Source organism: Anopheles funestus, chromosome 2RL (genome assembly GCF_943734845.2).
Source record: "Anopheles funestus chromosome 2RL, idAnoFuneDA-416_04, whole genome shotgun sequence".
Classification (NCBI taxonomy): Eukaryota; Metazoa; Arthropoda; class Insecta; order Diptera; family Culicidae; genus Anopheles; species Anopheles funestus.
This window is the reverse complement of record NC_064598.1, coordinates 20,157,501-20,171,128: the sequence shown is the minus strand read 5'-3', so window position 1 is coordinate 20,171,128 and position 13,628 is coordinate 20,157,501. Positions and strand designations below refer to the sequence as shown.

General features: G+C 46.5%; 1 protein-coding gene across 1 annotated transcript in view; it reads left to right on the top strand.

The window, feature by feature from the left end:
* Positions 1-197: 197 nt before the first annotated feature.
* Positions 198-13,628, top strand: part of LOC125763098 (cAMP-dependent protein kinase catalytic subunit 1) — a 14,512-nt gene continuing 1,081 nt past the window's right edge. Inside the window, exons 1-2 of the mRNA XM_049425923.1 lie at positions 198-7,056; positions 13,218-13,628. The exon at positions 13,218-13,628 is cut by the window's right edge and continues 1,081 nt beyond it. Coding sequence (XP_049281880.1) covers positions 3,003-4,064 — 1,062 coding nt within the window. The 5' untranslated portion in view covers positions 198-3,002 and the 3' untranslated portion in view covers positions 4,065-7,056; positions 13,218-13,628. The remainder of the gene's footprint in view (positions 7,057-13,217) is intronic.

The following is a 13,628-nucleotide window of genomic DNA, read 5'->3' as shown; positions in this document are numbered from 1 at the left end:
CCCACGTAAAGATATACGCCAGGCAATTCTTTATGGTGTTAAGCTGAATATATGGTATTTTCTAAAACTCCAAACAAATCTGACTGAATCGTAAAAATTGGTTTGAAAATTATGAAATGTTACCATCACTGTACATGTACTGACCCGGTCTACAGCACAGTGACGTTTGTCATTGCTGTTTGCTTCGAGTTTGCACCAGCAGAGATCGCTGCTGTATTTTTCATGCACAGGGAAAAAACTGGGTCTCTACGACACACATCATCGGTCGCACGGATTTTCGTTTCGTGGTGTCGTCGAGTAAATAATCTTCTCCGTCGCGGTCCGCAGCATCACGGAAAATATCTGACCGCGCATCGGAAGCAAAGTAATAAAAGCGACGAATCAGTGAAACAGGCAACAGTGTGCGTGTGCTGGCCAAAATACCTCGGATCTATGCTATAGCATCCAAGCAATCGTAAGGGTATCGTAATCAACAGAAGAGAACCCAACAGTGGGCACGAACAGTTTTTTTGTAGTGGCGGGGACAAAAGGTTGACGAGCCAAACGGGCACGAAACGGCCAGCCCATCAAAGAGGGCGGTGTGAATAATGAGGAAAAGTCTGTCCTTTTGCTCGTGAACGAAAGTGGGTGCAGGAGTAGCATTTTCTTTATATCCTGTACGACGGCAATGAGTGTGCGTGTGTAGGTGTGAATTTGTGTGCAAGTGTCCGCTGTTTTCTTCGAGCATCGTGAACCACAGTAGTCGTCGCCGTCGTGTGCACGGAGAAGGAGGATATTCTAATCGATAGCAACACCAGCAGCAGCAGCACCAGAGAGAGCATCACCAGCAAGAGCAAAAGAGAGAGAGAGAGAAAGCAAAAAAAACAATAGTGAAAAAATCCTACCGGATCTCCTCCGTGTCCGTGTTAATGTGTGTGCGGTGTGTAAAAATTGTGTACGTGTGCAGCAGCAGTGCAGACAGCAGGTGCGAGTGGTACGGATTTTAGAGCGAGTCGAACGAGATTGAAAGACCGAACGGTGCTGATCAAGTGATTGTTTTTAATGTTTCTTCCTTTGCATCCCGAACGGTAACCTTCGTTGACCGTGTTTTCCATTTTCACAATCCGACACATTGGAAGCATGTTCTAAGGGCGATGCGAGCAGTGGTTTTTTTTTAAACTAACAGTGCGTAAAGGAAAGGTAGCCACAGTTACGGTGTGCAAGGTGGTGTGCGTCAAGAGTGCGAGAGAGCGAGGACACCGACCATCATCATCACCAGCAGCAGCAGCAGTAGTGCAAGTACAGGTGGAAGCGAAGAGAAGGCCACTTCGATCGAACGACACCGTTTCGGCTGCCAGCAGCGCGAGGGAAACAGAGCATCCGAAAGCGAGCGAGAGAGCGTGTGCGTTTTTGCATCCGTGAGAGAAAATTCCCGTAGAGAGGAAAAATCGTGAACACACAATAGCGCTTTTTTATTCCCAGTGAACTGCGCGCGAGAAGGGGTTTTTCTTTTCGCGTGCGTACCTCCCAGAGTGTGTGTGTGTGTGTGCGCGCGCCCGTGTGACGGACTGTATGTGTTTGTGTGGGTACGTGCGTGCGTTTTTCTGTGTATTTTCCGTACCACAATCTCGGGGTATTTCGGAAAAATCACCATCCGGCCGTACGTAGTCGTCGTCGTCGCGTTTTTGGAGTGACCCCGGGACAGCAGGGCCGTAAATGGACGTAACGTTGGTGATAATTGAGGCGGAACAGGCGATTCCCGTCGTGCGAAAATATTACGTGTAAAGCGGGGGGTTTGGCAACAAGCGGGGAGGCCGTTGTGTGTGCGATTGTGTGTGGCCGTATTTCCGTTTATTTTTTCTTTTCTTCACTCCATTCCGCCGTGGAGTTGTAATGTGAGCAACAACAACAACAGAAAAAAAGTAGAAGGTGTTATTACATCGCTGCGCTGGCTTACGGGTTTGCTGTGCTGATCGACGACTGCTGACGAACCGGGCAGGGTGGAGGTTGTAACTGCCAACTTGGTTGGCATTGTATACTTCGGAATCTCAACGGCTGCTGCTCAGGCACAAAGGTGACGAAGCGGGCGAGGCGAACGGAAACGGTCAGCGAACGCATAAGGCAAGGGAAAATCAAGGCATCTTGATTTCTCAACACGACTATAGCGGAGTAGTACATCCGCAGGAAGGACACACATCAAAGCAGGCGGAAATCTGGAGATCCCAGTGAGTACGGGAGCTGAGAAGACAGAGCCGCTAGGATCGATCGATTATTGAGAAGAAGTCGTCCCTGGGACCTTGCGCGCTGCTGAGAGGGGGAACAATTGGAAACGTTGCTAAAGACGCGCCTGTACGTGGACATCGTCAAACAATAGAACCCATCTATAATATCCTGCCTTGATGATTTACCTTTGCAATATATACATATAAATATATATAAACATATATCGCACACCGTGTCATCATATTGTGTGGAAGCTGCTGTTTGGGGGATAAAATTTGTCGAGAGATCCATAAACGAGGCAGTAGTGAGCAAAGGCAAACATAAAAGAGATAGAGAGAGAGAGAGAGAGCGAAAGCGACCAAGAGAGTGTAAAAGAATTGCTGCTTCAGCACCGCCACTAATTCTTCTTGTTTTTGTCACCATTCGTTGTTACCATTTTCATCTCTTGTGCGACAAAAATACGGTAAAAAATTGATCTGGTGTTGTGCACACTGTGAGAAGCCCAGCTGACAGTGGTTCATCAAGTATCACGTTCCACCGCCTCTGCCCCCCCATCTCACCAACACGGCCGTGGCGCACGGTACATTGTAGCAATAAAAGTAAGAATATCGATTAAATCGCAGTTCCAAGGCGACAGCAAAAACCTCCGTTACATACATTGCTTCATTTGTACATCTCTAAGCGAAGAACAGAAGAAGAAGAAAAAACAAACAAACACGAACTTATACATATACATATATAAATATAGCGATATTATATATCTGCATACAAATCTGCATAAACAGTAATTGATAGCAACCATGGGCAATAACGCTACATCCGCGAACAAGAAAGTTGATGCTGCCGAGAGTGTGCGGGAGTTTCTGGACCAAGCGAAGGAAGACTTCGAGGAGAAGTGGAAGCGCAATCCGACGAACACGGCCGCGCTCGATGACTTCGAGCGTATTAAGACGCTCGGTACCGGGTCGTTCGGGCGCGTCATGATCGTACAGCACAAATCGACCAAGGACTACTACGCGATGAAGATCCTGGACAAACAGAAGGTGGTCAAGCTGAAGCAGGTCGAGCACACGCTGAACGAGAAGCGCATCCTGCAGGCGATCTCGTTCCCATTCCTGGTCAGCCTCAAGTTCCACTTCAAGGACAACTCCAACCTGTACATGGTGCTGGAGTACGTGCCGGGCGGTGAGATGTTTTCTCACCTGCGCAAGGTTGGCCGCTTTTCGGAGCCGCATTCGCGCTTTTATGCCGCGCAGATCGTGCTGGCGTTCGAGTATCTGCACTATCTCGACCTGATCTACCGCGATCTGAAGCCGGAAAATTTGCTGATCGACTCGCAGGGCTACCTGAAGGTGACCGATTTCGGGTTCGCCAAGCGGGTCAAGGGCCGAACCTGGACGTTGTGCGGTACGCCCGAATATCTGGCACCGGAAATCATTCTTAGCAAGGGATATAATAAGGCGGTCGACTGGTGGGCGCTCGGTGTGCTGGTGTACGAGATGGCGGCCGGTTATCCACCGTTCTTCGCCGACCAGCCGATCCAGATTTACGAGAAGATCGTCAGCGGCAAGGTGCGCTTCCCGTCGCACTTCGGCTCGGAGCTGAAGGATCTGCTTCGCAACCTGCTGCAGGTCGATCTGACCAAGCGCTACGGCAACCTGAAGGCGGGCGTGAACGACATCAAGGGGCACCGATGGTTCGCCTCGACCGACTGGATCGCGGTGTTCCAGAAGCGCATCGAGGCGCCGTTCATACCGCGCTGCAAGGGTCCAGGCGATACGAGCAACTTTGACGACTACGAGGAGGAAACGTTGCGCATCTCCAGCACCGAGAAGTGCGCCAAGGAGTTTGCCGAGTTCTAAAAAGGTTCGCGCCCAATGGGGAACCGTTATCAGGACTTTGCTGCTACCACTACTGTTACTACTTGTATTAGTGCTATTTCTACTACTACTACTACTACTACCACTACTACCACCATCATCACCATCATTACCACCAGCACCTAGGCGCCTTTACTCACATCACCACCATTCGTTCCGTTTGCTGGGAGTTGCTGGTGCGTGCGATTGGACATGTGAAAAACTGTAGAAGTACGGAAGGAAAAAGGCCCCTTGGGTCGGCTGACTTTGCACATCCATCCTGTGCGAGAGCATTTAGAGATTGTGCGTAACAAAAATCTCTTTCCCCCCCTCGTGCGCCCCCTCTTGCGTGAGGAATGCACCACCTAGTCCCTTACCTTGTACTTTCCCCCGACCCGACTGCACACTGGTACTCTTCCATCATGAACATGAACCGACCATAGCGCCATCTGGTGGTCGTTGTTAGGATTATGCATTGAATCCTTTCGGCCTGTATCAGATCTTTGGCGTTGCTTCAGCGGAACGACACAGAGTCAGCATCCACAGCACTACCTTCATCAATCAAATGCGATCTCATGTGTAGTAAAGGTATCATCATCCTTTCCAACCTCGCCAAATTGTGGTAGCAGCAGCAGCAGCAGACATGAATGGCGCAATCTGGTTACTGAGGAGTCTGTAACGTGGGACTGTGGGTTTTAAACGGGAGTACGCAAAAAAGGATAATTGGCATTGGATAGCTGGCACATCATAGGGAATCGAAAGGGGACGAACTCAAAACACAGATCCCGCCATGTGATCGATTATCAGCTGTTGCACGCGCGCGGGCGTGTGTGTGTGTGAATAAGAAGTCTACTATTATCCATGCACATATATCTCCCTGGAGCCCCCTCGTTCCTACCCCTCCAGCTAACACCCACTTCCCACAACTACACTTCCACACACACACATGCACATGCAAGAACATATTTGTACGTTGGAGCATCTCAGAACAAGAAACGGAAATGGGACAAGATTCATCACCCGGTGTTGTCGCTCGCTTGCTCGTTGATAGTATGAAGTAAGATTTAATGAAAAAAGGGGGAAAAGAAAAGATAATTTGATACAAGTGCGAACGGCCGGTAGAAGAGATAGCAGGTTCAAAAATTAAATCATTGCCATCGTCCCTTCCGCGCACACTCAATGGACACACAAAGCATAGTACAGCACTATGCTCCAGTACACGCGACAATTCTAAAGCAAATGTTAACCGACTTTGCAGCAATATGTGTATATCATCGGCGCACGTGCTAACTAGATCATTGCAAAATAGCTAAGTCAATCGTTTATGTTACTTGTACGTTCATAGGTGTGCGTCGTGTGTGCGTGTGTGCGCACGTTGATTGCAGGAGCAGGAGCACAGGAATCTATTCCCTTGGCATTATGACAAGGAATTTCAATAATAGGAATGTTTCGATATTTCGTACAACAACTACGACTCCTTTTCTGATAGATGAGCAAACCCCTAGCAATAATAAGGGTACGGGAAGAAGTAATAGAAGGAAGGAAACGGCACAGATCAGCGGGAACACATTCCAATCAGTGCGAGACAAATGGAAGAGTTACAATCTACCCCACAAAAAACACACACACACACAGTGGTGATGAGGGTGACAGTTTCATTTTTGGTATTTATTTTAATTATTGATTCGGCACCATATACCATACTTGCCCCCCCTCTGATTAACAATGCCAATCAGGTAAAGACTATTAGTACACACACGCACACTCACACACACACATACACACAAGCTATCACAAGCGTGCGCGTGTGTATGTGTGTGATTGTGCGTGTGTTCTGTGTGCTCCAGAAATATACGTTTGTTAGACGTTTGGAGGTTTAGATAATCTTATATTGCGTACTGATGATGTATGTGCCGCACCAAACACCGCCCAAAAACCCAAGTGGTCAGGGAACGGTTCACGGGGAGATGTGGTGGCGTTGGCAGCAAAGATTGGATAGATTGGGCGAGAACTTTTATTGCTTACATTAGGAGAAAACAAAAGTGGGTACTGAGAGTGAAGGCGAATGAAATTAGTATTTATAAAACCTACATCATTTTACTAGGGATGACCAATGATCGATAAAGCAAAGATGGCATTGCAAAGTGCGCAAAGAAGCTGTATCCCCGCGGGTAGGAGGTGTAGAAGAACATCCCCCCCCCCCCCCCCCCATTTGGCACGAGATATTCTGGGGGTTTTTATGTTTTTTTTTTTGTATATTTTCATCTTCTTTTTGCGATAACGGTGCGAATGCGCTGCGAGACAAGCAATGGATTAGCAAAAGGACACTCCACTCTTCACATATAGATAAAAGTACATGCGCCACCGATTGTGTAGGCGAATGGACACAATCTCAATACACATACCGATACAACATTACATTTCCCACGACCCACGACACCCATATACAGACACACCCAATCCCCATTACACTGAAAGATTATGTAGCCCTCTAGAGTGTACACACCAAATAATGTAAAATGCAAGCAGATAGTAATGTTAAAAGAAAAGGATTCATAACACATGATGTAAGATGTGAATGTGGAAACGGTAGTGCAGCTGCAAACAAGGGTAGCTTAGAAAAGGGGCAAGAAAGTTCCATTGTAAGCTAAGGATTCAGGCTCCGCAAAGGCTCCTTAAGGGAATTGAAGGAATGATGATGATGAAAGGTGTGCACCGTGGTGATCGGGGTATTCTTGTGGGTAGAAATCAGGAAATCAGTAGTCACTGCAAATCTGTTGTGGTAAAACCGTGTCACATCACACTGTGCTGGATGGCCATACACAGCAGCAGCATGGAAAAACGCAGGATGGAAACAGAACAAATGAAGTGGAAGTAACTCAGCAAGACAAAACAGTTCAGCTTTGCGCGGGCACGATCGGAACAAATGGAGAAACCGGAATGAGGCGGACACACGATAGTTACACGAAAACCTAGGACACATTTTTGAAATCAGGTAAGTCGATCGATCCCCGGCGGGGGTGCATTTGGGACGGGGGATTTGGTGGGTTCGGAAGCGAAAGATTATTAATTTAATTCCTGGGCCAAGTACGCCCACATCATTTGTCCAATTACGTGTCCGATGGTCAACTTGCGGGGAAACAACCGAAATAAGCAATAACAATAGCAAAAAAAAGTACACCAAGCGCAGCATTGGTTGTGATCGGTTTGCCAAAAAAGGATACCGTCTCGTGTGCACACACCCGTACGCCAGCCATATTATCCATTTCAACGCAACGGAATGGGGTAAAAGGCCACCGCCCTTACACAGACGATACGTCCCGGACACACTCTGGTGATCTGGTGTTACACGACTCTCTGATTCTTTCGATCGTCGTCCTCCGTTCGCCACAATTTACGCCATCGGTACAAATTTCTTTTTTTTTCGCAGAGATCGAGAGAGAGAAAGAGAGAGATAGTTGGTGGCTTGTACACATGCGAATGGGATCATCTGAACATTCCCGCGTTGGTGACGAAATGTGAAAGATTGAAGGATGCTGAGCAGCCACTTGCGGTCGGTTGCGCTTAAGTGACATGAATCTTGATTTTTATACGTACAGGCGGTTTGGAAACTGGTTTCTGGGCGTACCTAGCAAGCTGCAGTGCGGCATGTGCACAAGCAAATATTACGTGACCGATCGGTGCTATCCACTACACGTTCAATTTGCTGGCGGTTTTTTTTTATTTTTGCCGTGTGTGTGAAGGCAGTCTTAAAATAAGGTCTTCTGTCATCTCAACGGGGCTTGTTAGAACTGATAGTTTTGTCACACTTGTTTGCTTACCATAAGGCCACATTTGTTTGTAACTTTCTTATCGGTAGGGTCTTTCAAAAAGATTGCAAAACAACATTTAAAACAAGGTCTTATTCAAGGGGATATGTTTTATATATTCACAAGAATAGTCACAAAGGAGAAGATGAGGATCGAAGCGATCACCGATTGACATTAGGTTTAATACACCGTAGATCGTAGATCAAGACTCATTTTTATCATTCGATTGTGTGGTGGACATCATACTCTAGTATGTGGGCAGACGACAGTACAATGTAGACGAAGAATACGAGAAAGACGCGATCGGATCTTCAACTATTAAATTTCACTTGTTTTAGGAACTCAACCTAATTCTTCGTACTTTAGTTTTACCTTTATGCAATTGGTAATTGACAAGTTTTAATGTGGATGTATCACTATAAGTGCATCCTGCAAAGAATTCTATTTATTTTCATTTGGAGTGAAATTAATCGGTTCGATGCGGTAACCGCAAACCAACATGGAAGGATTTTTTCTTTCCCCTTTTTGTGGCTTATTTAGTGCTCTGTATGCACATTGAAGGACAATCGTTTTGTGGCTTATTGTACGTTAGTAAAACAATGCACAAAAACCCCTTCCGGTTTCGTCACTTTTGAAAATAGGATTGCGAATATTGCGAAAAACACACACGACATTTCAACCTTTTACCGAATGCGGCTCTCTTCTGCTTTAGGCAGCAAAACCTAACAAACATTGCGGCATATGCCACCAGACCCCAAGTGTGTCAGTACGGTTGCTTTTTTACCCGTCCATTTTCGTATCCAAATCGAGCGCAAGGACATATTTTTGTTGCTGTATACATAACTTTAGTCGATATTTTTGTACTCCGGTATAGTGTGTTATGTTTTGCGTTTCCTAGACTCCCGGTCCTCCGGTTTATGATGCAAAACGTGTAACTGACGTTAGTTCATCGCCGCTGACGTGCCACCAAGCTGAGAAGACGTTCGGTCCAGTGCCGTGGCTTTAGTGGAATATGGGGAAAGATGCAAAAAACCATTGCAGAACAAGAGAGAACAACAAAAAAAAATCGCAACAGCTGTCTTTTGGCTGGCCCAAGTTTAGGACGGACTAACTGGCAAATTTGAATACCGCTTGAGGTGATGAGTGTATTATTAGATGGTGGTGGTGCTTCATTGCTGCTGTTGCTGCTGCTGTCCCGGAATGTTCTAAAAAGCCCTCTAAAAGCCGGCGGCGGGGAGGGAATGAAAGTAGCAAACTCTGGTGCGAGACATCAGCGCGCACCAGTGAGATGAAAGAACACACTCACCGGTCGCTCCAAGCAGCGACATAGGGCAGGGTACAATACACATCCCGCCACAGCGTTTTGCAAACTTACGTAAGCAATGTCTTTACTGTCGCAGAACCGACGAAACCTTCCTCTCTGTGTTACTGTGTTCTCATCTGTTTTGTGTTACATTTGGAATAGGAAAAGAAGGTGACCAGGTTAGGCAGCGGCAGCGGAGCCGCTTATCCCTATCCCCATGCTACCCTGCGTGGTCTGCCTGATTAGGCAACAACCAGTACCACAGATACCGTTTCGTATCGGCCGGTAGTAGAGTAGTGCTCAATTTTCTAAAGACCCCACTCAAAGCGCTTCTTACTGCTCGAAAAGGGCCGCAGACAGCAACACACACTCACGCTCGCGACGCGTTTCCTCCAATTGAGGCGATGCCAACCGATCCAAAAGGGAAATACGATGTGTAAAGTGTAAGGTACCGGTATGGGTATTGGTTTGTGCGAATCCGAGAGATAGGTAGAGAGAGAGAGAGAGAGCGAGAGATCAACTGCTGGCCGTGAGATTTAGCAGTTCGAGCAGATAACTGTACCATTCCTCCAATTCTTGAGAGTAGACAGCGGACACGGAATTAAGATATTTGCCCGCGTGTGTTTCATATCATTCCGATGGAGTGTGATATTCCACGCTGCTAATAATAAACATCTCCCTTTATACGGTCCCACCAACCCCCATTACCCATCCTGGCAGAACACTTGAACACGGTTCCCTGATAAAGGTAGGACGGGTCGCTTCGCCTTATCATAATTAATCATTGACACATTTAACAAGCGTTTCGTGCGGATCGTAGAATTGGAAAGATATACAGCACACACACACGCGGATTTCCTTCCTGCGTTTCCACACGAATTGCAATGATTGACCGTGTGTCCGTGACCGTGTTGGTTCAAAGATGTGGGAACGAATTTATGACATTGCTAGAATGCTCCGTTTTGTAACAGGTGTTATCACGTGTCTTCCGTACATATGAATGGAAGAGAGCAGAATCAAAACTAAATGCTTTTTTGTTCCCGTTTTGTTTTGATCGACAGAATTAATGCCTGATTGGTAGATAGATGTCCTCGTTGCGATGATTAGTAAGCAAATTTTAGTTTGTAAAATGCGGATTAGTACTGAGAAAGCTGGACAGTAGTGTGACGGACATTTTGTCGCGTACTACACTTCTACCCGCTCGTGTCCCTCTTCTAGCGAGTGTCCAGTGCGTCTGGGGTAAGAAAACTAAAAAAAAAGGCAACACAATGTTCGTAACCGTAACGACCGACCATTACGGTCGTAAAAGACTGTGACCGGGGAAGCGTAGCGAGAAACCCTAGTGTTGACAGTAGTAGCAGCAACAGCAGCACCAACAGCTTCCATGAGATATCAGGTTTCTGATAATGCAGGACGCTGTAGATACACGAAAGCTTGAAAGGTACAGTCGATGCAAGTGAACGCAAGAAAGAAGAATCAACAGAGCGAGAGAGAAAGAGAGAGAGAGACAGAGCTGGTGCTCATAGGTATATAGTAAGATCGTTGAAGGGCAAGGGAAAGGAGATACTCCCCGACATACAGCTTAAAAGTAGTAGCGCGGAGCAGAAGAGATAACAGGTCGCCCGCTTTGGACGGATGAAAATTGTGCGCTCAGGTGCGCTCACGTGAGAAAAGATCTAAAGCAAGAGATGATACGTTTGTGTGTCTGTGTGTGTCTGTGTGTGTGTAGGATGCTGCGGACACATTGGGAGGTGTGGTGCCGACTCACAACACCGTCCTCATAACCGGCACACCGGCATCGGATCATTCCTACACCCTGACTCAGAAGTGTGTCTGTGTGGATGTTGTGGGTTTTAAAAATCAATCCGTGTATGTAACGGTCGGTCGTATGTGGCACCACCGGTATGGTTTTGGTTTGGTGCTAGGGCAAAACGCGTATATGTCACAGCGAGAACGGCTGTGTGGCCCACTGTCATGTACCCGTTCGTAATGGATGAGTTTTGGAACGAAGAATGAACGTGGGTGAAGAGCGGGAACTGGTGAGGTCCGGGCGTGGAGCATCAAATACACCATACCTTTAATCAATCCGCGTACAAAAGTGTGTACAATTTTACCACTGCAAAAAAGAAGGGACTGGAGGTGGGCCACCCCGCGCCGAACCTTCTGCAGCAAGTCTCTTACCTACTCGGGTCTTTTTCGGTCGATTTACCCTTTGCCCCTTTTCGCACCACACCGTTTTTTCCTCTCCGTTCTTCTCGTACTGCTGCTGGCATGGCCACCGTGCAATTTATGCAGGCGCACATACGTACGTGTGTCTATCGTATCCAATTGATGGAGAGTTCTCCGGTCTTCTTGCCGCGCCTCTGCTGAAGGGTGTACTAAAAACACCTGCTGCTGCCCCACCAAAAACCGTTCCACCCACTGGCCTCACACGTTTTAAAAAGATACGTGGATCTTCAGAAAGAGGACGGTACATAACATGGCAGTTGTTGGAATGAGGGGCGGGGGAGAATAGATGGTCATAAAATAAAATGTTTATTTGCTGAATATTGGCCTAGTCTTATCTTTCAGAAGTTGATAAAAAGATTAACGAGCGACTGAGTATGTTCCGTGGTGACAACCGCATCCCCACACAGGGGTGCCCATCGTCGTTTACTTTTGACACAACCGCCAGATTGGTCCGGTTCCCTATCATCGTATCATTTGAGGTGGCAATTGAAACAAAATAAAACATGAAAAATGTTTTTATAAAGTATTATCGTTCTTCCATCAATCTATACAGACACGGGTATGGGGTACAGAGAGCCTCAGGACAGCCTAATCAAACAGGTGGTGAAATGTAGAATATCTAGAGAGATTATTTGATCCGTTATCTTCATCTTCATAAATAAAAAATAGAAGCAAAATTTGCTGCCGTATTGCCGCATTGTTATTCTACCCATTCCTTGCTACCAGTGAGCCAAAAAAATCTGTTTTTTTATGCTGCATTTGGTCACGGGTAATGCGTTTGGAGATGATGATGGCGGGTATGTCGTGATAAAAAGAGTCAGTAGTAAACGGGATGTGATTAAATCGCTCGCTCTCTTCATCTCTGTACCATCCTTTAGAGCGAACCGCACTGCCATTTTCCTGTACGGTCAATGTGATGATCACGATGATGATAATGGTAGCCTTTTCGTTTGCTCGCTGCTGGTAGCTGTCCCTTCTGTCTCTTAGTCGTTCGAACGAAGTCAGTTTAGTAAAATTGTAACGAACTTCCCCCTGTTTGAATGCCATGCTTCATACCCGTTCTGCCCTTGGTTCCTGTTCGTTCGGTTACGCTGACACATTATCCAATAACGAATGTGCCATGGAAGACGACAAGCGCGAAATATGGACCCGCTCGGCTGGACACGAGATCCAGAGACAGAGTAGGAGGGGTTTTTTTTTTGGAATGGAGCTTTCTGTACGGCCGTTTTCAGCCGTGGGTCGGGTTGTGTTGGTAGGATAAAAATTAAGGAAAGATACGACACGGCGACCTATTTGAAATACAAGCGGTTACAGACTCGGTAGCCGTGTCTTCTACCGTCCCGTACTCAAACAGATTGTGTGTATGTATGTCCATTTGTTACAGATCGGGCCAACATAGCGGCAGAGAAATGGAAGTGGGAGACCGGTACGAAGCGCGGGTACGAATGATAGTAATAAATGGTTTGCGCGACGTTAGGGCCACGGGAACGGTTTCTGTCCACTTATCATGCGACTTATCATGGTCCGACGAATACTATTCGTCGGTTTGTAGAGCATTCGTCTTCGTTTGGATCTTGCGGAGTTTTCGATTCAACGCTGTTGTCACTTTTACCCTGATTCGCATTAAGATAATGGCACGTGTCCACCTGGGCTAGGACAAACTGCGCAAACTTAACAGTTTAACATATTTGGGGTTTACAGTTATTTGCATCTAGTTTTGCTTTAGAATTTTTACGATAAGTAACATAAAAATATAATTTTATAGCAATTGCATTACTATAGCGCATTGTTCTTCTTTCCAATTTTTCATTGCAGACTCAAAGCTCTTCCGACTGACGCGTGTGTGTGGCTTGTGTTGCAACACATCAACAAGTTGATTACAACCACACCGAGTGATAGCTGTGTGTATGTTAGGGGTGGTGTTTTATTTTTATTTTGTTTTTTTGTTTGTTAACTCTCCGTTAGTTCGAGACGATTTTGCACCTGCAACTATCACCGCCCGGATCTGGCATGGCTCACTTTCCATGCTCGGGGGAAAAATTTGCCTCCTTCCTTCTCCCCCGGTATCGTACAACCGTTCCCGCAATTCCCCCGGATTGTTTTTTGCTCCTGAAGGCTAGAATAGGAAAAGTATGGCATGTAGGAAGACAGAGAACAGAATACAGACACACACACACACCCACACACAGAAAAAAGCCCACGGAAGAAATTAGGATGTAAGGCAAA